We start from the raw sequence: 24,519 nt of genomic DNA on the forward strand, positions 1-24,519 counted from the left end.
AACTTTTTTATACAGCGAGTGGTTATCTGGAATGCACTGCCAGAGGGGGAGGTGGAGGCAGATTCAATCATGGCCTTTAAAAGGGAACTGGATAAGTACTTGAAAGGAAAAAATTTGCAGGGCTACGGGGAAAGGGCAGGGGAGTGGGACTAGCTGGATTGCTCTTGCATGGCGTGGACTCAACGGGCAGAATGACTGAATGGTTCCGTGCTGTAACCTTCTTTCTATGATTCTATACCAGAGGAAGTATCAATACACCAGCAGAAGATGAGGGTCACAGTTAGGAGCAATGATCTTACCTGAAAGCACAGTTCGTCCCACTGCCTGTGAAGAAGCTCAATCCGTTCCTGCAGGATCGAAATATCGTCAGCGCGAATGTAGCTGGACAATGTCTCCTTCAGAAAGCAGAGATGGGCAAGGTCATCAGTCCACCCGCCGAAGGAACTTTCCAGTTCCTGCAGAGAGAAAGTTAAACCATTTTCATTGAGATCTGCCCCGATATAATACCAGCACAGAAAGCACAGTCAACCAATGTTGTTACACTGAGTCTTACCAAGTTAGCTTTAGCTGCCAATAGGTCAGCTGGCTGGACAGGAACGGCATAGAATTTATATTTTTAAAATAAGTGTGGTAATAAAATACTCAGACTAAATGAAACAGAAAATACAACTTAACCATGCATCTGATCTGCTCGGTGTGTAGCTCCTCATGATGGTCGGGCAATGGCTGCGAAAGCTTTTTCTTGAAAGACCTCAGCTTGGCCAGAGAATCTCCGATCCCTTTCTCACATCGCTCCCAGTCCTTTAGAAGGGATTAATGATATCAATTAGAAACCTTTAAATGGATTAATTCAGAGTGTAGGAGAGAACGATAGGTCACATCTCAACCACACTCTGCTCAGTCGGATTGCAGGGAGAGAACTCGATCAATAAGCTGCCTATGCTGTGTTTGCCAAAACATAATGCAGTATTTAAGGGGGAGAGGTACCATCGTGCTTGACACATCACACAGAAGATGGAAAGCTCTGGATATTTTAGCGTAGTTATGTCTTTTTTTAAAATAAAAAAATGATTTTGTTTAAATTTCAAACCAACTGGCACGATGAAGGGAATTTTAACTCCCCAGGACAGGTGGGAGAGGGACGGGGCGCGGGGTGGGAGGCGAAATTCAAAAATCTGAAACCGGACCCCAACCTGCCTCTAACTTTTGGTTTTAACAGAGGTGGGTTGGGGGCCCTGGCGAATAACCTGCTCTCCAGAGGCAGGTCCTTCCTTAAAATATTTTAATGATGATGCATGCCTCAAATTTTAGCAGAGTTTTAGGTTTAACACCTGCGGGCCTGGTTTCCCAGAGCTCTGGAAACCCATCAGCTGAAGGGAGACGAGAGAACGGCCGGATCCAGTAGGTAAGTGCCTTTCCAGCACTGTTTGTGGGCCAGGAGGAGCAGGAGTGCTTCCTCCCTGCCCTCCAAACACATCGGTGTTCCACTCCATCAGACCGGACCATCCCCCCGCAATTGAATTACCTCCCTGCGATCCAATGCAGCCTCCGCCAACATCCTCCCCGATCCACAATCTTCTCCCCAGCCCCCCACCGATGTCCTCTCCAGCATCCCCCCCACCCCCCACTTCCCCTGATGTTCTCCTTGGCCCACGATCTTCTCCCTCCCTCCCTCCCTTCTCTCCGCTCCCCGGCTGCAGCTGCCCCCCACCCTCCTCCCAGTCTCCCCATAAATATCGGGGCCAATGTGTCAGACCTACTGCATGGGTTTGGTGTTTACTTAGCATGGTAATGTGACGTCAGTCAGAGATAGCACACAACACAAGCATTTAAATTAGCAGTTCAATACTAAGAGCCCTCCTGTGCCATTGCTCACAGTGAATTGGAGGACACACCATTTTATAACAATAGTGGTGCTATGGGAAAAGTGTGACAGCACACGTAGCGAGGAGGGGAGAACACCGTGGCAGGGAATACCTGTGACAGGGAGTACCTGTGACAGGGAGTGCCTGTGACAAGGAGTTCCTGTGATGGGGAGCATGTGTGAGTGCCTGTAACAGGGAGCGCATGTGACGGAGAGTGTGTGTGACGAGGAGTACCGGTGACGATGAGTACCTATGACGATGAGTTCATGTGACAGGGAACTGTGCGACGGGGAACGTGTGTGATGGGGAGCGCGTGTGATGGGGAGCTCGTGTGACGGGGAGCTCGTGTGACGGGGAGTGCCTGTGACGGGGAGTGCCTGTGACGGGGAGCACCTATGACGGGGAGCACCTATGACGGGGAGCGCGTGTGACAGGGAGTTCCTGTGATGCGGAGCCCCTGTGACGGAGAGCCCCTGTGACAGGGACTGGATAGGATGGGGAGCCCCTGTGACGGGGAGCGCCTGCGGCGGGGAGTGCATATGACAGAGAGCTCGTGTGACAGGCTGTGCGTGTAGCGGGGAGTGCGTGTGACGGGGAGTGCGAGTGACGGGGAGTGCGAATGACGGGGACTGGATATGATGGCGAGGCCCTGTGACGGGGAGTGCATGTGACAGGGAGCGCATGTGACGGGGCCGTGTGTGTGACAGGCAGCGCGTGTGACGGGGAGCGTGTGTGATGGAGAGTGGGTGTGACAGGGAGTACCTGTGACGGGAAGTGCCTGTGACGGGGTGCCTGTGACGGGGTGCCTGTGACGGGGTGCCTGTGTTGGACAGTACGCATGACACCTGCAGGAAGTTCACATTATACATGAGTTTTATTACATTACTAGCAGATCACCTATGGCATTGCGCACAGTGAGACACAGGATATAACATTAGGGATGTTATCAAAGTGTGATGAAGAAAGCTACACACAAGACTTTTAATATGGATAGATAGATATAATCGGTATCTATCTATTTATCTAAACAAAGCAGCACTGAAAATTAATACATAAAAACAAAGCTTGTTAGGACGACTGGCTTTAAAACCCACATGTGTCAGTTGCGGAGCGTATGTTGGTGTCCTGGACAATTCTTTGTGTACCCCGTCAGTTAATGGGTGTTAACCCAGATTACTTTGTGCATGAGGTCACGTTTCAGTTCACAGGAGAAACGATAGATTTTGGAAGTAGACTCTTTTGTAAAAGAGTCTGGAGTGAATCAGAGTCAGAACAGGGGCTATTCTCACTTTGAGAGTATTGCCATTAAAAATTCTAAATCACCAACACATGCAAACAGAGCTCATTCTACTATTCACTCTGAATGTCATTGCCCAATGGCTTTGTCCCAGTGTCAGGTACAAGTTCCCATCTCTCTGCATTGGCCATCAGTATCACAAATGAGCTTCCATCTCTCTATATTGACCATCAGTATCACAAACGAGCTTCCACCTCTCTATATTGACCATCAGTATCACAAACGAGCTTCCACCTCTCTATATTGACCATCAGTATCACAAACGAGCTTCCATCTCTCTATGTTGACCATCAGTAACAGGGACAAGCTCCCATCTCTCTACATTGATCATCTGTAACAAGGACGAACTTCCATCTCTGCATTGCCCAATACTGCATTCAGTGCAGTACTGAGGTAGTGCACTATTGGAGGCGTCGTCTTTCCGTTGAGATGTTAAAACGAGGTCCTGTTTCCCCTCTCAGGTGGAAGTAAAAGATCCCATGGCACTATTCCAAAAAGAGCAGGGGAGAACCCCCAGTGTCCTGGTCCATATATAATCCCTCAATCAATCGCACTAAAACAGATTATCTGGTCATTATCACATTGCTGTTTGTGGGAGCTTGCTGTGCGCAAATTGGTTGCCACGCTTCCTATATTAGAACAGTGAGTACACTTCAAAAATACTTCATTGCCTGTAAAGTGCTTTGGGATGTCTTGAGGTTGTTGAAGTTGCTGTATAAATGCAAGTCTTTTTGTTCAATGCACAAATTACCAATATTTCAAGTAATCATGTTAGCAAAATGAACATACTCGCTAAGTTTGTCAATGCAAGCAACATAATTATTATAAAAAATCTGCCCAAAGCTTGTGATGATTCTCCTTTGTCTTTCTCTGTTACACACAGAAAGCAACTTTTCACATTATTGCCAACACTCTCCGAAACTGACAAACAAATTGGGTCCTCCAGTGTGTGAAGGATGTGCCAAATCCCTTCCTTCTCTAATTCTCTCCACTAAATAGCTCTTTACCACTGCCCTGACACCTCTCCCGCTCTGCCCCTCCACCATTCTGTCCCTCTCCCTCTCTCCCTCTACCATTCTGTACCTCTCCTTCTCTACCAATCTGTCCCTCTCCCTCTACCATTCTGTACCTCTCCCTCTCTCCCTCTCCCTCTACCATTCTGTACCCCTCCCTCTCTACCATTCTGTACCCCTCCCTCTCTACCATTCTGTACCCCTCCCTCTCTACCATTCTGTACCCCTCCCTCTCTACCATTCTGTACCTCTCCCTCTCTACCATTCTGTACCTCTCCTTCTCAGCCTTTTCTCTTTGACCAAACTTGCAATCACCTCTCCTAACTCTTCCACTAAGAATCAATGCCCAATTGTTTCTTCCTCTGTGAAGTGCCTCGAGATGTTTTAGGTGCTATGATACATTAGGACAGGGGCGATAGTATAGTATAACGTCAGCGGAGTGCACGAATGGGCCGCAGCAGTCGACACCTACCTTTAATAAAATTTTCAGCTGTTTCCTCTGTTCCTCCAGATGGATGTTAACTGTCCTCCATTGCTCTTGGATATCAGTGAGCTCAGCCTGCAGAGCTGCCTCAGCCCCACTATCGGCAGAGAGCAGGAGCTGTTTCCCTGCCTCTACTGTCAGGATGTAGCTCCCCTGCTGACGCTGCAACACTTTCTCCTTCAACTGCAAAAGAGAGACCGATGATCAATATCTTGCGGGGATGGTCTGTTGGGGTCTGAGACCCGGGGCGTTGGGCCAATCTCTGAATTAGGATGATGGTCAAGATGGCCAAAGAGGAAGAACTATTGGCAACAATGACTGTACTTACCAAATACCTGGACTGCTGACCGTACAAGGATTTCTTTTAGACTCTGACTTTCAGTAGGACTTTAGGCAGCACAACAATTAATGAGATGGCAACAGTAGGTAATTAATATACTAGGGTAGGCTGCTACAATAACACGGGATTGGGCATTGCTACAACAACATCGGATTTGTTGGGATACGGTAACATAGGATTGGATGGGATACAGTAACACGGGAATGGACACTGCTACAGTAACGTGGGATTGGATGGGACACAGTAACACGAGATTGGACGGGACACAGTAACACGCGATTGGACGGGTAACGGTAACAAGGGATTGGACAGGCTACGGTAACATGGGGTTGGATGGGCTACAGTAACATGGGATTGGACGGGCTACAGTAACATGGGATTGGATGGGCTACAGTAAAGCAGGATTGGATGGGATATGGTAACACAGGATTGGACGGGCTACAGTAACATGGGATTGGATGGGCTATGGTATCACGGGATTGGACAGGACATAGTAATATGGGAATGGACAGGACACAGTAACATAGGATTGGACGGGCTACGGTACCATGGGATTGGACACGCTATGGATTCATGGGATTGGATGGGCTACACTATCACGGGATTAGGGAGTGATGGCAGAAACCTTGACAATCTGCAAAGTTATACCTCTGAACAGGAAATTAGGGGGTAATATTCTGAGTGCCCGCAGGCAGTGGAGCAGCTCCAGAGCTCTTTGGAAATCGGGGATCACCCAGCTCCAATCAAAAGATCGGGGATCACCCAGCTCCAATCAAAAGATCGGGGATCACCCAGCTCCAATCAAAAGATCGGGGATCACCCTGCTCCAATTCAAAGATCGGGGATCACCCAGCTCTTAATCAAAAGATCAGGGATCACCCAACTCTTAATCAAAAGATCGGGGATCACCCAGCTCCAATCAAAAGATCGGGGATCACCCAGCTCTTAATCAAACGATCGGGGATCACCCAGCTCTTAATCAAACGATCGGGGATCACCCAGCTCTTAATCAAACGATCGGGGATCACCCAGCTCTTAATCAAACGATCGGGGATCACCCAGCTCTTAATCAAACGATCGGGGATCACCCAGCTCTTAATCAAACGATCGGGGATCACCCAGCTCTTAATCAAACGATCGGGGATCACCCAGCTCTTAATCAAACGATCGGGGATCACCCAGCTCTTAATCAAACGATCGGGGATCACCCAGCTCTTAATCAAACGATCGGGGATCACCCAGCTCTTAATCAAACGATCGGGGATCACCCAGCTCTTAATCAAACGATCGGGGATCACCCAGCTCTTAATCAAACGATCGGGGATCACGCAGCTCTTAATCAAACGATCGGGGATCACCCAGCTCTTAATCAAACGATCGGGGATCACCCAGCTCTTAATCAAAAGATCGGGGATCACCCAGCTCTTAATCAAACGATCGGGGATCACCCAGCTCCAATCAAAAGATCAGGGATCACCCAGCTCCAATCAAAAGATCGGGGATTCCCTTCCCCAGTGCGTATCCCCTTAATTTTCTCTGTCGAGTGACAATGAAACGAGTGTATGACGATGATGCTGGATTACTCTTTGTAAATGTTGCCCCCACCTGCACCTCATCCAGCAGGGCCCTGGCCTGCTGCAGGGCGATGGGTGCAGCACTGCTCCACCTCCGCTCGAGCTGCTGCGACACGTCCAACAGCCACTTCCTCAGTTTCTCCGCCATCTCCCGGTAACGCTGCCACTGCCGGATCTGACTGTCAATTATCCCCCTCCGCTGCTGTGCACGGCGGATCACTCCTTGCCACTGGTTACTCAGCATGGCCAGCTTCGAGTTAAACTCGTCCCTGGGGGAGGACACAAATAGCAGCTGTTTAAATGATATGTTATATTATCTCCCCTCTGTTGCTCTTCTCCCCAGTCTCCACCATCAGTTGCCCTGGGATTTATTTTCCCTCCCTGTTGGTCAAACTGAAAAATACTTGTGAAGTAGGAACACAGGAACAGGAGGAGGCCATTCAGCCCCTCAAACTTATTACCGAGGGACAGGAGGTGGCCATTCAGCCCCTCTAGCCTATTGCGCAATTCAAATAGATCATGGCTGATCTGTATCTTAACTCCATCTACCCTCCTTGGTTCTGCAACCCTTAATCACTTACCCAACAAAAATCTATCAATCTCAGTTTTGAAATTTTCAATTGACTCTCGGCCTCAACAGCTTTTTGGGGGAGAGAGTTCCAGATTTCCACTATCCTTTGTGTGAAGAAGTGCTTTCTGACATCACCCCTAAAAGGCATGGCTCTAATTTTAGGGTTATGGCCCATGTTCTGGACTCCCCACCAGAGAAAATAGTTTAATATACCTTATCAAATCCTTTAATCATCATCAACACCTTGAACAAAAAGTAGCAAAGTAGCCTCTCATATCAGCACTTTTGAAAAACTTAGCTGTTTTGTTCTAAAAAAACCAATTCAAATCAATGTTCAAGAAACTGGATGGATGGGAGCACCTGTTTGGAGCATTGAGCACAGGGGATTTTTATTTCAACCTGTAATCAAAGAGCTTTAAGTTTCTAGGCAACCAAGAACATGAATTTGTAGAGAAGGTGACCACCTTGTCACTGAGATGAGGTTTACCACAATTGGTGTTACATCGTTTAACGCTCCAGATATCTCAAGGCGGTGGAGAGATGAGTGGGCGCTCAGCAAGTGGGAGAGAAAGGAATGAAGGGTTCAGAGTGGGGAGGTGAAAGCAGAGCCGAGAAAGAGGGTCTTTAGGAGGCATTTGTAGGCAGGGAGGATGATGGCAAAATGGACATTCTGAGGGAGGGAGTTTCAGAGTGCAGGGCAAAGTGGCTGAAGGAGAGGCCCCGAGCGGAGAACTAGGGCAGTATCAGAGGGTGTAAGCAGGCATGCTAAAGCTTGGGTAGATTATAAAGGTAGGGACAGGCGAGGCATGGAGGATTTTGAAGATGAAGTCGAGGATCTTGGTCAATTCTCTAGACCATGGGAAGCCAGTGGAGGCTTGCATGGACTGGGTGATGGATAAATGGGCCTTGCATGGACTGGGTGATGGATAAATGGGCCTTGCATGGACTGGGTGATGGATAAATGGGCTTCACATGGACTGGGTGATGGATAAATGGGCCTTGCATGGACTGGGGTGATGGATAAATGGGCCTTGCATGGACTGGGTGATGGATAAATGGGCCTTGCATGGACTGGGGTGATGGATAAATGGGCCTTGCATGGACTGGGGTGATGGATAAATGGGCCTTGCATGGACTGGGTGATGGATAAATGGGCCTTGCTTGGGCTGGATGATGGATAAATGGGCCTTGCATGGACTGGGTGATGGATAAATGGGCTTCACATGGACTGGGTGTTGGATAAATGGGCCTTGCATGGACTGGGTGTTGGATAAATGGGCCTTGCAGGTAAGAGACATTAAATTATTTAAATTCTAATCTGATTTGATATGTACATCTGAATTTCTTTTGAACTGGTTTCAGTTTCGGCATACCTAAATTAATATCGGATGTTAATTCATATAGAAGGCTTATTCTAAAAAATGAACTCTCTAAACCAGTGCTTCTGCCCTTGGACACAGAGTGCCGGACTGCGAGGATATTACCTGTCGTCGACCTGGCCCTGCTCCAGAAGATGCTGCCCATCGCTGATGATTGAGTGTAGGATCTGCTGACGGCTGAACATCTCTGCCTGGAACAGCTGCACCAGAACAGAGAAGAGGAGCAGTTAGAAAGAATGAACTTGTAGTTGAATTGTGTCTGATGATGAGCTCGGGACGCCCCAAAGGGCTTTGCAGTCAACGAGTTACTATAATGGACGCAGCAAGGTCCCACATTCTGGAAGTCAGATGAATGACTGGTTAATCTGTTTTTGGTGGTGTTTTATTAAAGTGGGGATGTTGGCCAGGATCTTGAGAGAATTCCCCTGCTCTTCTTCAAATCCAGCTGAACAGGGAAACAGGATCTCGGTTTAACTTCTGATCCAAAAGACGGCACCTCCAACAGTGCAGCACTCCCTCAGTATTGCACAGGGAATGTCAGTCTAGGTTATGTGCTCAAGTCTCTGGAGTGGGGCTTGAAACCACAACCTTCCGACTCAGAGGAGAGTGCTACCAACTGAGTCAAGCACAAGGTATCCAGAACAGTGGACAAAGACACCCAAAGGAAGTTATATATTAATGTCCATGCTCCAGTTAATTTTTTGAATTGAGCAGATTGACAACAAGGACAACTGCAACAAGGACAAAATCGATCTTGGTGTATAATGGGAGCACACACAGGTGCGCACAAATTGTACTGACATACCCAAGGGCAACAGACGGTAAATATTATGAATGTACACTGCTGATGCAGATCCTCACCCACGGCAGCGCTCATCAGGAGAGAGTGGACACAGACTCCAAGAGTTCCCACTTAGTGGCAGAAAATGGTGGGGACTGCGCTCATGGTTTCCTGATATGGGGTCCCAGGGGGTGAGGCTCCACCCCAGGAGTATGCATTTGTCACATTTAGCCTTAGCTGTCCACTAGATTAACACAGGCAACCATGGGGTTTTGATTTGTTCTCGAGATGTGGGCAACACTGGCAAGCCAGTAATTACTGCCCATCCCTAATTGCCCTGAGGGCATAAAGTGTCAATCACGTAGCATGGGACTGGATTCACCTGTAGGCCAGACCAGGGAGGGGTGACAGGTTCCCTTACCTGAAGGACATTAGTGAACCAGTTGGGTTTTTACAACAATCCGGGAGTTTTCATGGTCACTTTCCTGCTGCCAGTCCATAAACTACCAGATTTATTGAATTCAAACTCACAACTTGTCATGGAGGGATTTAAACCTACGACCTCTGAGTTTGCGAATCGAGGACCAGGATCACTAGGCCACCACAGGCTACAGAAGCAGTGTGATCAAAGTTAGCAGAAATTACCTCTGCCAAAGAGTTTGGACTCTACTCAGTTCAAATGGTCAACAATCTGAAGTGAAACTTCCCACAAAACAGAACAAATTATTGGTTGCATGGTTACCGATAAGTCTGTTGTAGTGGATTAAATCATTAACCGCTGGCTAATTCCTTGACACAAGAATGTAGCAGTAACTAAAAAGCCCCCAACAAGACACTCATCTCCAGCACACAATACCCTGAACTGAGGAGCCCACCCAGCAACCGTATTTTAACTCTCCTGTGCCTTGTTCTCTAGTGATTTTTTATTTATTCATTCTTGGGATGAGGGCATTGCTGGCAAGGCGAGCGTTTAGTGCCCATCCCTAATTGTCCTTAAAATGATGATAGTGGGCCTTCTACTTGAACAACTGCAGTCCGTGTGGTGAAGGTGCTCCCACAGTGCTGTTAGATAGGGAATTCCAGGATTTTGACCCAGCGACGGTGAAGGAACGGCGAGGTATGTCCAAGTCAGGATGGTGTGTGACTTGGATGGGAACTTGAAGGTGATGGTGTTCCCATTGATGCTTGCGTTCCCAAATCCCCAACCTCTCTCCACTTGCCTCATGCGCTCTCTGCTGCTCCAGAAGGTTCTGGTAGTTTCCTGATATTTCCACCGCCAGCTTTTGTTCGGTTTGGACCAAGAACTCCATCCAGGTTTCGCATTTCTCGAGGAAGGTCTGGTGCTGCAGCAGGAATGCTTGCAGTTTACTGCGAGAGCAGAGAGGGGGTGAAAAATTGAAACGGTTTAGCAAAAAGGAAACCATTAAAGGTGCTGATAAGTCAGATAATCCTCCTTGCTTGCAGAAATTAGTTATCTGAATGAACTGAACCTCTGATTATGTTGCATAGACTCAAGAATGGACAAGTTGATATGACCGTTAATAAAAGCATGCGGGATCCTGGGCTTCATAAATCGAGGCATAGAGTACAAAAGCAAGGAAATTAAGCTAAACCTTTATAAATCACTGGTTAGGCCTCAGCTGCAGTACTGTGGCCACCACACTTTAGGAAGGATGTCAAGGCCTTGGAGATTGTGCAGAGGAGATTTACCAGAATGGTACCAGGGATGAGGAACTTCAGTTATGTGGAGAGACTAGAGAAGCTGGAATTGTTCTCCTTTGATTGGAGAAGGTTAAGGGGAGATTTAATAGAGGTATTCAAAATCATGAGGGATTTTGATAGAGTAGATAGGGAGAAACTGTTTCTGCTGGCAGGAGGGTAGGTAAACAGAGGACAAGATTTAAGATAATTTTTTATGCAGTGAGTTGTTATGATCTGAAAGGGCGGTGGAAGCAGATTCAATAGTAACTTTCAAAAGTGAATTGGATATATATTTGAAGGGGGGAAAATTGTGGGACTATGGGGAAAGAGCAGGGGAGTGGGAATAATTGGAAAGCTTTTTCAAAGAGCCGGCACAGGCACAATGGGCCGAATGGTCTCCTTTTGTGTTGTATGATTCTGTGATTGGAGAATATCGATCAATTAATACAACTAAATAGGTTACCTGCTGGATTGCTTCCCTTCCCCAGTGCAGGGAGGGGAGGTCATGTCACAGGTGTTAATAGTCCTCTTGGAACTTGGCTTACACCAATGTCATGTGGAAGTGCCCATGCCCTCAGGTCAGGCCCATTTCTCGACCCCTGAAGGTATTTTGGGGACGGGCTGCGTATGGCCCCACAGGGTGCAATGTGCCCACGTAATCAGGAGCTTGTGATAACATCCCCCACCCCTCTCCCTGTAGCAGTCTGCAAAAAGTGGAAGGCAAGTTTCTTCCGATTCCACCCTGTCAAACCAGGGACAATTAATCCCGGACACTGAAACTGGCCCAATAACCAGTGGAGCAAACTAAGTCCAGAGAAATGGCGCTGGCAGAGGGACCAGGAGAGAGGTGTCAATACGAAGGGGTGGTGGAGGGATATACTTTTTCAGGCAAGTGTTGTGAAACAAGAGGTAACAGAGGTAATCTCTCTCTCTCTTGCTGGAAACACGGAGTTTCATGAGTAAGGGTGTAACTTTTTTTTTTATTCGTTCATGGGATGTGGGCGTCGCTGGCGAGGCCGGCATTTATTGCCCATCCCTAATTGCCCTTGAGAAGGTGGTGGTGAGCTGCCTTCTTGAACCGCTGCAATCCGTGTGGTGACGGTTCTCCCACTGTGCTGTTAGGAAGGGAGTTCCAGTCCTACTGAGATCTCTGCGCTCCTCCAATTCTGGCCTCTTGTGCATCCTCAATTTTCATCGCTCCACCATTGATGGCCATGCCTTCAGCTGCCTAGGCCCCAAGCTCTACAATTCCCTCCCTAAACCTGTCTGCCTCTCTACCTCTCTTTCCTCATTTAAGACAAATCTACCTTTTTGACCAAGCTTTTGGTCATATGTCCTAATATCTCCTTATGTGGCTCGGTATCAAATTTTGTCTGATAACGCTCCTGTGAAGGGCTTTGGGATGTTTTACCACGTTAAATGTGCTACATAAATGCAAGTTGTTGTTGTTGAAGCATTCTCTTAATTGGAATTATTTGTGCTCATCAAGGACGTGCTTGCATTTTAGGCATCAAGCACTCCCAGCCCAGAAGAAGGATCATCAGATCCACAGTAAAAAACTCCCGATGTCACAACAATGTGCCCTCATCCTAACCTCAGGAAAGCAACTCCCCCTCCCCAATTCCCCACCACACTAATGTAACGTTTACCTGTCATTTACCAGCAATCACCCACTCGTTTCAAAGGAAAAAAAAGGACTGACATTTACCTGGCACCTTATTACACCTCTCAGAAACACCCCAAAGCACTTCACAGGCTGTGAATTGTATGCTGTTATGTTGGCAAACACGGCAGTCATTTTGCACACAGCGAGATCCCACAAATATCGATAATTTGAACAACCAAGTACTCCATTTTGATTGGTCTGGGGGGGGCAAATGTTGGCCAGGACACCAAGTGAACTCCCTGCTCTTCTTCACATCCTCCTGAACGCGGCGTTAGTTTAAAGTTTCATCCGAAAGACGGCGCCTTCGACAGTGCAGCACTCCCTCAGTGCTACACTGGGGGCATCAGCCTGGATGATGGGCTCAAGTCTCTGGAGTGGGGCTTGAACCGATGACCTTCTAACCCAGAGACAGGAGTGCTACCCACTGAGCCGTGGCTGGCATCAATTTGCCATCTGGTGAAATTCAATTATTGAATCCTAAAACCTGCTGCGAGTCCTTTTAAACATACCGGACGGGACGATTCCTGCTGAATAGATTAAATCAAGGTCCTGGAACTTCCTGGAAAGTTTTGATGTAACTACGGTGTAAGAGCAGCGTGGGCCATTTTTTCCTGAGGAAATTCACGCGCAACTGATTTATGCTGGTTTTACACTGGAGCATTGCTACGAGTGAATTTCCTTTGATACATCCGCCAGAACCCTCTGACACTCATTGACATAGCTCCGCCCCCGTGCAAAAGAGTTTCCTGGGTTTACGTGAATAATGCCGTAAGTCTATGCCCAGAAATTTGGGTGCAGCAAGGGTCGAAGTCACCTGATGTCGGGGTATATGAGATTTCTGGAGTTTGATGGTGATTTCTTCATGAGTTTTTGGGGGGCAATTTTCCTTACTGAGTCCTGCACTACACCTAATTAAAGCACTGCCAGTGTCAGTGCACCCTAGATTTTTCAGAACCGTTCTGCCCCTCCCCCTACGGGTTGGGTAGGACTGGACTGATCTTCCCAATGGGGATACTACTGTTCTGCGTAACAATGGAAGAGGAAGAGGAGCAGAAGATGCAGGAGGCTCTGAGAGTGAGGCGCCAGGGCAGAACACAGCAGCCCACTCGCTGTTATCCCTATCGGTAGCACTGTATTCGCTGCTTGCTTTACCCCGGTTTTCATGTTCTGGCATAGGGCAAATGAGTACCACAGGAAATTTCGGCGCAAGTTCCTGCCAGCAAGATCGGCGCAGAAATCGTTGTAAATTTCAGTGTAACAGCAATCCAGGAAATTCGGTGCCACGGTTTTTTGGTTTGTCCCAGTTAAATCGGTTCACATTTCTGACCGGGGCCACATTCTTTCCCAGCAATCAGCACTGAAGGACACAGAAGGTTTAACCTCAGTACCAAGTGGCAGTGGTTTACAAGATTGAGACAGTAATCTGCTGAATGTGGCTCGCTAACTTACCTAAACCTCTCTGTGGTCTGGGCTGAAATCGAGGACCAGTGTCTGTTCAACGTCTGCATGCGCTTGATCTCCTTATCGTTCAGGGGTAACCTGTACCCCAATTCATTCAGACGATCCAGGTCAGGAACCGTACTGCTGAACCTCAGCATCTGGACCTGTGAAATACAAAAACCATCAGCATCACCCCAGAGTATGACCACTGCTCATCTTCAGACTGAAATCACTGAAGAATTTAAGCAGAATTGTTTCCAACTGATCCAGTTTCCTGCACAGGTCAGGTCAAACAAAGGGTGGCGATGAGGGTCTATTCAGTGATCCTGTGCTCCCAAGAGGGACCCTCAATTCACAGGAGTAGGGTCCTACCGAGAATGGAAGGAAGCCATTCGACCCTTCAGACAAGGGGGTCCAAGTGGTCTCTTCCCGTGCTAAAATGAATAGGGGAGCTTTTCCTGCTCCTTTGCCTGGGGCTATTGGCATGTCTGGAGGCAGGATAATTGGGCCGGGAACAGCACCTGTCCCTCACAGAGCCCACCCATATTCTGTCCATTCATTTAAATGGATGGAAAGATGGGCAAGTTTTCTTAGGGGTGTGAGCTCCTCAGCATCTGATCTTCCTGCATTCACTGCGCTCAGACATGCCAATAGTCCCAGAAGCTGGACCAGGAAAATCTCTCCTCATTCTACCCCATAGTGTAATCCTACGATTTCACAAAAACCTTCAAGTTCTCTTCTCATAGATTCAGTTTTGTAATCTTTCTATTATAAAAACTGACAGTAAAAGCTTCTACAAGTATATGAAAAGGAAGAGGGTAGCTAAAGTAAACATTGGTCCCTTAGAGGATGAGACTGGAGAAATAATAATGGAAAACAAGGAAATGGCAGAGGAATTGAACAGATATTTTGTATCTGTCTTCACAGTAGAAGACACTAATAACATACCACTAATAGTAGATAATCAAGGGGCAAAGGGGAGGGAGGAACTAAAAACAATCACTATCACCAGAGATAAAGTACTAGGTAAACTAATGGGTCTAAAGGCTGACAAGTCCCCTGGACCTGATGGCTTGCATCCGAGGGTCTTAAAGGAAGTGGCTACAGAGATAGTGGATGCGTTGCTTGTAATCTTCTAGAAGTCATTAGATTCTGGAAAGGTCCCAGCGGATTGGAAAACCGCAAACGTAACACCCCTATTCAAGAAGGGAGTGAGACAGAAAGCAGGTAACTATAGGTCAGTTAGCCTAACATCCGTCATTGGGAAAGGCTAGAATCCATTATTAAGGAAGTAGTAGCAGGACATTTGGCGACTCATAATACAATCAAGGAGAGTCAACATGGTTTTACGAAGGGGAAATCGTGTTTGACAAATTTATTAAAGTTCTTTGAGGAAGTAACGAGCAGAGTGGATAAAGGGGAACCAATCGATGCAGTATATTTGGATTTCCAAAAGGCATTCGATAAGGTGCCACATAAAAGATTACTGCACAAGATAAGAGCTCATGGTGTTGGGGGTAATATATGGCATGGATAGAGGATTGGCTAACTAACAGAAAACAAAGAGTCGGGATAAAAGGGTCATTTTCGGGATGTCAATCTGTAACTAGTGGGGTGCTGCAGGGATCAGTGCTGGGGACTCAACTATTTACAATATATATCAATGACTTGGATGAAGGAACAGAGTATATTGTGGCCAAATTTGCTGATGATGCAAAGATAGGTGGAAAAGCAAGTTGTGAGGAGGACACAAAGTGTCTGCAAAGGGATATTGACAGGTTAAGCGAATGGGCAAAAATTTGGCAGATGGAATATAATATGGGAAAATGTGAAGTCATCCACTTTGGGAGGAAAAATAAAAAAGCAAAATATTATTTGAATGGAGAAATATTACAAAATGCTGCGGTACAGAGGGATCTGGGTGTCCTCCGTACATGAAGCACATAAAATCAACATACAGGTGCAGCAGGTAATCCGGAAGGCAAATGGAATATTTGCTTTTATTTCTAGGGAGATGGAGTATAAAAGCAGGGAAGTCATGCTGGTGAGACCACACCTGGAGTACTGCATACAGTTCTGGTGCCCTTATTTAAGGACATACTTGTATTGGAGGGATTTCAGAGAAGGTTCACTAGGTTGATTCCGAGTATGGAAGGGTTGTCTTATGAGGAAAGATTGAACAGGTTGGGTCTATACTCATTGGAGTTTAGAAGAATAAGAAGGGATCTTATTGAAACATATAAGATTCTGAGAAGACTCGATAGGGTAGATGCTGAGAGGATATCACCCCTCATGGGGGAATCTAAAACTAGGGGACATAGTCTCAGAATAAGGGCTCACCCCAAATAGACACATTTATGATCAGCAAGGGAGTCAAAGGATATGGGGACAAGGCGGGAAAGTGGAGTTGAGGTAAAAATCAGATCAGCCATGATCTCATTAAATGGTGGAGCAGGTTCGAAGGGCCAAATGGGCTACTCCTGCTCCTATTTCTTATGGTCTCTTATGGTTTATGGTCTAATGATTGGATGTCTTTCTTGTTTTCAAATCCCTCCACGGCCTCGCGCCTCCCTATCTCTGTAATCTCGTCCAGTCCTACAGCCCTCCGAGATCGCTGCACTCCTCCAATTCTGGCCTCTTGCGCATCCCCGATTTTAATCGCTCTACCATTGGATGCCAAGCTTTCAGCTGCCTAGGCCCTAAGCTCTGGAATTCCCTCCCTAAACCTTTCTGTCTGTCTACCTCTCTTTTTTAAGACAGTCCTCTTTGACCAAGCTTTTGGTCACCTGTCCTAATGTCTCCTTATGTGACTCGGTGTAACACTCCTGTGAACCCCTTGGGACATTTTACCACGTTAACGGCGCTATATAAATGCAAGTTGTTGTTGTCTTGTGGGCATTTTAAGAAAAGAAAGATCTAAATTCTCGTTACATTTCCAGTTCCTAATGTAAACCTGATTGGATGGATAAAAGCCTGACAAATAAGATACGATAAAGTTTATATACGCAACTTATATTGATCTGTTCTACGTCCAACTATGTACTTTCCCACGATCAAATACCTGCCCTCTATAATATAACAAATAACAAACAGCGATTCCTTGGTAAAAAACAGGCCACTTTGAAAGGAAGCTGCCAGGAGTGCAGAGATCAAATCTTCGAAAAGCGACAGGACATCCTGGTGTTATATCAGTGTCTGGGGCGAATGCCTGAAATACTTGGTCTGAAAGAATCAGCTGAAATCCAATCCCATCAATCAGGGACCATAAAAAGCTCCCCTCTCGTGACCTGCCAAACTTCTGCGCTTCCTCACAGCGCAGACTGACTGCAGGTTCGACATGAACATTTAACAGGACAGTCTCGTTGACAATTCATGCTGTCACAGACTGCATTATAAGAACCCATTCCCATGCACATAAAATACAGAATCCTCTGTTCATACATCCAGCCTCAAACATCTCCACTCCCATTACTATATTACTCTATAGTAATGTAGGGATCTGGGGGTACAGATTCACAAATCATTAAAAGTTGCAATGCAGATTAACAAAGCCATTAAAAGTGCAAACAGAGCACTGGGGTTTGTTCCTAGAGGAATAGAATTTTAAATAATAAAAGCAGAGAAGTTATGTTAAACTTATATAGAACCTCGATTAGACCACACTTAGAGTATTGTGCACAGTTCTCATCTCCATATTACAAAAAGGATATAGGGGCACTGGAGAAAGTGCAAAAAAGATTTACAAGGATGATACCAGAACTGAGAGGATACAACTATCAGGAAAGACTGAACTGGCTGTGGAACTTGCTACCACATGGAGTAGTTGAGGCGAATAGCATATATGCATTTAAGGGGAAGCTCAATAAGTACACGAGGGAGAAAGGAAGAGGAGGATATGTTGATAGGGTGAGATGAAGTAAGGTGGGTGGAGGCTCATGTGGAGCATAAACACCGGCACTGAGCAGTTGGGCTGAATGGCCTGTTCCTGTGCTGTAAATTCTATGTAATACTCCTTGCACCCAATTTTGCTCCTCATTTATCCCAGGAGAAATTTAAAAATACAATAAAACACCGGTCCTTTCACTCAACTAAACCAACTTACGTTCAATTAAAGAAGATGATGAAATTGGTCCTAGGCAGCAACATAAAATGGATGACAGCGAATCGGCCGCCCGCTTTACACCCTTCCCGATTTTCCCTTCTGTTAACTCCCCACCCCCATTTATACTCTCGACATTATTTACAATATAGACTCTCCAGCAAACTCCTGGCGAGTACCGCTATGTTGCTGTGCGTCGGGGAGCATTGAAAGGGAATATCGTAGAGTCAGAGGGGCAGTTGCTGTCCCCACCCCACTCCACGTCTCAGATGCATTGAGTACAGTGGGAAGGGAGCATAGCTAAGTAGAGGCCAAGCTATCTCTCTGCAGAGGGTGACTGGGGGTGGATCAGGGTGTTGGGCCGGGGGGGGCGGGGAAGATCTGAGCGTATTGACAGGTCAGCTCTCAGCAGCAACAAAGAGATGTTGGTGAAGTGTGTCCGTGTGTCCATCCTCTTGATGCAAGAAGCCTGGGAATGTCAGGACCTAGAAATTTATTGAAGGGAAGCTGAAGGCATGACAAAACAATAAAAAAAATCCAAACCAACAGGAAGGAGATGTATATCCAAAACCCGCCCGTTTAATATCTGATACATAAAGCAACACAAGTGTAAGGAACTTACTTTGAGCTCCTCCATTCTGTCCTGGATTATGGTTAGATCGGATGATCGGTTGGGATCCTGCAATTTTAGCACCTCATCAGCCTCCACAATCCACTTCTCCAAGGCTTCCAGTCTCCTGCTGAATGTCTCATAATCTTGAATGCCAGCCTGTCGTGTGAAATGTTCCCAGTTAGAGACTCCTACAGTTACAGAATTACCCTTCACAGATCTCTTGGCTCAGTGGTAGCACTATCGCCTCTGAGTCAGAAAGTTGTGGGGTCAAGTCCCACTCCAGAGACTTGAGCACATAATCAAGGCCAACACTCCCAGTGCAGTACTGAGGGATTGCTGCACTGTCGGAGGTGCCGTTGGATGAGACGTTAAACCGAGGCCCTGTCTGCCCTCTCAAATGGATGTAAAAGATCCCATAGCATTATTCGAAGAAGAGCAGGGGAGTTCTCCCCGCTGTCCTGCCCAATATTTACCCCTCAACCAACAGCACCAAAAACATATTTGTTTGTTATTCATTGGGATCTTACTATGCACAAATTGGCTGCTGCATTTATATAGCTCCTTTCACGACCTCAGGACGTCCCTAAGTGCTTTATAGTCAATTAACTACTTTTGGAGTGTAGTGAATATTGTATTGCAGAGAAACATAATCTAGGCTGACAGAAGTGGAGTACTAAGAGTCCTTCATTAGTGGAGGTGTCCAGGCCAATATTCACCAATCAATGATCACCAATGAATCAAATTATCCAGTCATTTATCTCATTGCTGTTTGTGGGATCTTGCTGTGCGCAAATTGGCTGCCGCACTTCCAAATTACAACAGTGACTACACTTCAAAGGTACTTCAGTGGATGTAAAGCGCTTTGGGACGTCCTGAGGTCATTTAAATGCAAGTTCTTTTATTCAGAAACAGCAATACAACCAGCCTGTAAATTCTCTGTAGGCCGAATCTAGAACTACCTCTACATTTAGTTAGTAAATTAAAATTGCACTTAGTTTGTTGTCAAGGAGCCCTGAAAAAGAAACAGTAATTAACTGTGCTAAAAACAAACGGAGACTGTTAGATGAATTAACGCATAGAAACTGAACTGTTGGAGGTACCTGTAGCACAGTCCGTTGCCTGCTGAGAACTTGCTCCAGAGAAGACAATCGCTGGGTGAGGGACAGTCGGTCAGACTGAATAGCAGCCGCTGCAGAGGAGTCCACCTGCCGTCTCAGCTCTTCTCCGAGCTCCGAGAGAACGTGAAGGGAATCTTGCAGCGCTCCCAACGCCTTCAGCAGCTCCTGAGGTGGGAATTACAGGAAGGTTTCACTTAAGGTCATTGCTTGCTGCAGTTTGGCAAATTCAAAAGAACTGGAGAGCTTTCTCACCCCGAATATGTGTCCCAAATGCTGCCCCATGCTCTTGAAGGCACTGCTGGATACTTGTTATAGGAACAGGAGGAGGCCATTCAGCCCCTCGAGCCTATTCCGCCATTCAGTTAGATCATGGTCGATCTGTATCTTAACTCCATCTACCCTTGGTTCTGTAACCCTTAATACCCTTACCCAACAAAAATCTATCAATCTAAGTTTTGAAATTTTCATTTGACCTAGCCTCAACAGCTTTTTGAGGGAGAGTTTTCCAGATTTCCACCACCCTTTGTGTGAAGAAGTGCCGAGCTCTAATTGTAAGGTTATAAATCATGTTCATCAAACTTCATCTAGCTGCCAATACTGAAAGTCTGACTAGGATTAAGAGAGTCTGAGAGAGGCACCTTGTGCCATAGAGTAGTTGGAAAGATGTAGGAATGACTGCAGGACTGTTCCAGTTTTTGGAAACTAAAGCCATGCAATCTAAAAATGGTAGAGTCCAGCAAAACACATAAGAGCTCACAGTGCACTTCTAAAGCATTTCCATTTTTCAACCATCATATGGCCTCTTGTGATAGAGATTGCCAAGTTGGTGTCAACTTGTACCAAATTTTGGGCACTTTGGACTCGTGGCCACTGACGGGACAGCTGAAACAGCTATCAAAGAAAAGGGGCTTTCACCTTGCTGGGCTGGGTTCCAGTCTCAGTCGATAGATAGGTGAAAATGTTCTAACCCACTGCCCCATCCAGTCCACCAGTGACAGATCACAAAGTGAGGGTTTAATCCAACAATGTGCAGACATCCAGCTCATTCTCAGGATGTGGGCATCACTGGCAAGGCTGCCATTTACTGCCCATCCCTAGTTGCCCTTGAGAAGAAGGCGGTGTGCCTTCTTGAACCGCTACAGTGCATGTGGTGATGGGTCTCCCACAATGCTGTCGGGTAGGGAGTTCCAGGATTTTGACCCAGCGACGATGAAGGAACGACGATATATGTCCAAGTCTGGATGGTGTGTGACTTGGAGGGGAACTTGGAGGTGATGGTGTTTCCAAGCACCTGCTGCCCTTGTCCTTCTAGGTGGTGGAGTTCGCAGGTTTGGGAGGTGCTGTCAAAATGCTGCAGTCATTATAGGTTAACAGCCATAAAAATGTGTAATTTTTCCTGAAACATTATGCAGTAAAATAATTATCAGTCATAATAGGATCAGAAATTCAGATGATTCAACTCAGATTAAAGTTTACGAATCATCTTGGTGATTATTTTCATACTTATAAAAAGAAACTGGTCATTACCTCTTAACACCTCTACCCTTCTCCCCAATCTCTACACCTCACCAAAAAAAACACATAAAAGTACCACAGCTGCGATCCATTGGGGATTTTTAAAAGATTAGAGTGCTTAATCACTGTGGTTTTTAAAGGGTAAAAAGCAAATGGTAGTTGGGGTTCTGCTTTCACATTAACTGCTGTGTCTATTGTACTCACGTCACAGTCCTGAATCCATTTTGTAACCTCCTCATCGGCGATATCCCTGTTTGCGGCTTTCTTAATCAGCTCATTGCTTTTCTCCTCCTGCTGCTGCACTGTTACAGAGCACTGGCCCGAGTAATCCTTGTATTTTTGCCAGAGCTGGAGCAGAACCTTACTCGAGTGTAGTTGCTCCACGATATCTTGAAGCAAATTATTCCAGCTGATTCATGGAAACAAAATGAACATATTGGGTCATTTAGAGGCACAAGTAATTCATTTAGAGGCACAAGTTAACACACAGCGACAGTACTGGGGATTAGAACATAAACTTTGGTTTGGATGATACTGCAAACAATAACAATTCCATGGATTCCTTCCTTCTCAAAATCGACTCAAGTGGCTCAGCCTGGTCCTCTCCCCACCCCAACCCAGCTATCCCAGCCCCGGCCCCAAATTCGGTCACATCCCCCTTATCTCCCTTAATAGACTCCTTGCCTCCTTGAGATGCACCACCTGCTCCCTCAACTCAACGCTCACCAAAATCATCAACTTCTCCTTTTCCTCAGGTATTTCCTCCTTCGCCTCCTCCCACCAATTCAAGACCAATGTTATCACCACACTCCTTAAAATATCCTTCAGCCCCTCCATCCTCACCAACAACAACGACAACTTGCATTTATATAGCACCTTTAACGTAGCAAAATATCCCATGGCGTTATAAATATTGGCTCCTCACTAACTACCAGACCATCAGCAAACTCCCATTCGGCTCCAAGGCTCTCAAATGGGTTATTACCGCTCATCTCCCCTACCACTCCCTGCTCTATCTGACTGCAGTCTGCAACATAGACAATCACCCAGTCCCCCACAAATACCTCTTTGCCTCTCCATGCGTCCGCTCTCACAGTCCCATTCATACCTGTCCCATAAGCATCAGGTCAACTACTACACATATGGTCATGACGCCCAACTTTACTGCTTTAGCTGTCAGCCTTGGCTCAGTGGGTAGCACTCTCGCCTCTGAGTCAGAAGATTGTGGGTTCAAGCCCACGCCAGAGACTTGAGCATGTAATCTAGGCTGACTCTCCAGCGCAGTACTGAGGAAGTGCTGCACTGTCAGAGGTGCTGTCTTATGGATCAAACATTAAACTGAGCCCCATCTGCCTTCTCAGGTAGATGTAGAAATCCCATAGCATTATTTGAAGTAAAGCAGGGGATTCTCCCGGTATCCTGGCCGACATTTATCCCTCAACCAACATCGCTGAAGCAAATGATGATGTCATTATCTCATTGCTGTTTGTGGGACCTTGCTGTGAGCAAATTGACTGCTGTATGTCCCTACAAAGCAACAGTGACTACACTTCAATGTTCTGATGTCGTGAAAGGCACTATATAAATGCGAGTCTTTCTTTAGTGTCCAGTTCTAGCCCCCCACCTCTGTCCCCATGGTGCTAGTTTTCTAGGTGCTATATAAATGCAGATTCTTGTGGTTGAGAGCACTAACCCTGAGGAAAAGGAACAGCAGGGCAAAGTGTCCCACATTATTATATGTATAAGATACAAACAAGAACAGATATACATGAGTGATTTCAAGGCTGCAATCTCATCCTTGGGTTCAGATGGCATTCTAAACTTCTCACCAGTGACAATTTACAACCATCTTATCAAAAGCTTCAAATGATATTAGAAACTACAAGTGATACTCCAGTGACCCATGAGATCACAGCCTTGAAGTTGCTCCTAATCGTCCGCTGTTCAACATTTAAGAATCTCTGAAAAATACAAACTGGTATCGGGACAGTTAGTGACAATATGCCTCACACATAGGTGAGTTGCAGCAGAATATTGGTGCACATAAACCTGTTATTTTCATTTGTTGTCGGGATGTGGATGACACTGGTGAGGCCACATTTATTGCCCATCCCTAGTTGCCCTGAGGGCATTAAGAGTCAACCAGATAATATGGGTCTGGAGTCACATAGGGGTGGCAGGTTCCCTTCCCTAAGGGACATCAGTGAACCAGTTGGGTTTTTATGACAATTTGGCAGTTTTCATGGTCATTTTCTGGTGCCAGCTCACAAATTACCAAATTTATTGAATGCAGCTTGCCACAATGGGATTTGAACCCATGACCTCTGTATTATTAGTCCAGTACCAGAACCACTAGGCTACCATACCACATCTCATGGAACGAATCAACAAATTTAATTAAAATAGAGCGGAACACCTCTGAAAATACCCTCATATAGCGACAGGAAATTGTGAAAACCACACCCAAAGCAGTCAAAGCCTCATGAGATCATTGCACAATGGGCCACCGGGGTGGGATTGTTCCAAACAGGAAGTCCCATATTTATAGATTACAGTCAGTTAACAAGCTGCTACCATTGTACTCTGGTGCAGCAACCAGAAAATGGCACTACAGGACAACATACGCACAGAACAGGGGCGGTCTGGGGTCAAGCATTCTAGTCCGGTTGGAATGCGCAAAGGGCCGAGATATTAGGGTTAAACCCTTGCTCCCACTCTCAAAGGGAGTGCGGATGGGATGTAGGCTACTCATTGTGGAAGAGAGTGGTGTCCTGATAGAGGTGTTCAAAATTATCAAAGATTTTGATCTGGTAAATCAGGGAAAACTATTTCCACTGGTCAGTGAGGCGGTAACTAAAGGAGATAATTTTAAAATAATTACCAAAAGAACGAGTGGAGGGGTTAGGAGAATTTTTCTTTTGAGCAGAGGGTTGTTAAGACATGGAATGCCCGACCAGAAGCAGTGGTGGAAGCAGAATCGATAATAGCATCTTAAAAGGGAATTGGATAAATATTTGAAGAAGAAAAAAATAAAAGGGTATGGGAGTGGAACTAAGGGGATAG

General features: G+C 46.2%; 1 protein-coding gene across 6 annotated transcripts in view; it reads right to left on the bottom strand.

The window, feature by feature from the left end:
- Positions 1 to 24,519, bottom strand: part of syne1b (spectrin repeat containing, nuclear envelope 1b) — a 478,102-nt gene that overhangs the window by 115,044 nt on the left and 338,539 nt on the right. For all 6 annotated transcript variants that reach the window (XM_067989374.1, XM_067989378.1, XM_067989371.1 and 3 more), the window contains 10 exons: positions 21,661 to 21,865; positions 19,924 to 20,106; positions 18,833 to 18,979; positions 14,121 to 14,275; positions 10,525 to 10,672; positions 8,629 to 8,723; positions 6,605 to 6,842; positions 4,648 to 4,842; positions 676 to 801; positions 300 to 455 (listed from right to left, as the gene is read on the bottom strand). In XM_067989374.1, coding sequence (XP_067845475.1) covers positions 300 to 455; positions 676 to 801; positions 4,648 to 4,842; positions 6,605 to 6,842; positions 8,629 to 8,723; positions 10,525 to 10,672; positions 14,121 to 14,275; positions 18,833 to 18,979; positions 19,924 to 20,106; positions 21,661 to 21,865 — 1,648 coding nt within the window. The remainder of the gene's footprint in view (positions 1 to 299; positions 456 to 675; positions 802 to 4,647; positions 4,843 to 6,604; positions 6,843 to 8,628; positions 8,724 to 10,524; positions 10,673 to 14,120; positions 14,276 to 18,832; positions 18,980 to 19,923; positions 20,107 to 21,660; positions 21,866 to 24,519) is intronic.

This window comes from Heptranchias perlo, chromosome 8 (assembly GCF_035084215.1).
Source record: "Heptranchias perlo isolate sHepPer1 chromosome 8, sHepPer1.hap1, whole genome shotgun sequence".
Taxonomy (NCBI): Eukaryota; Metazoa; Chordata; class Chondrichthyes; order Hexanchiformes; family Hexanchidae; genus Heptranchias; species Heptranchias perlo.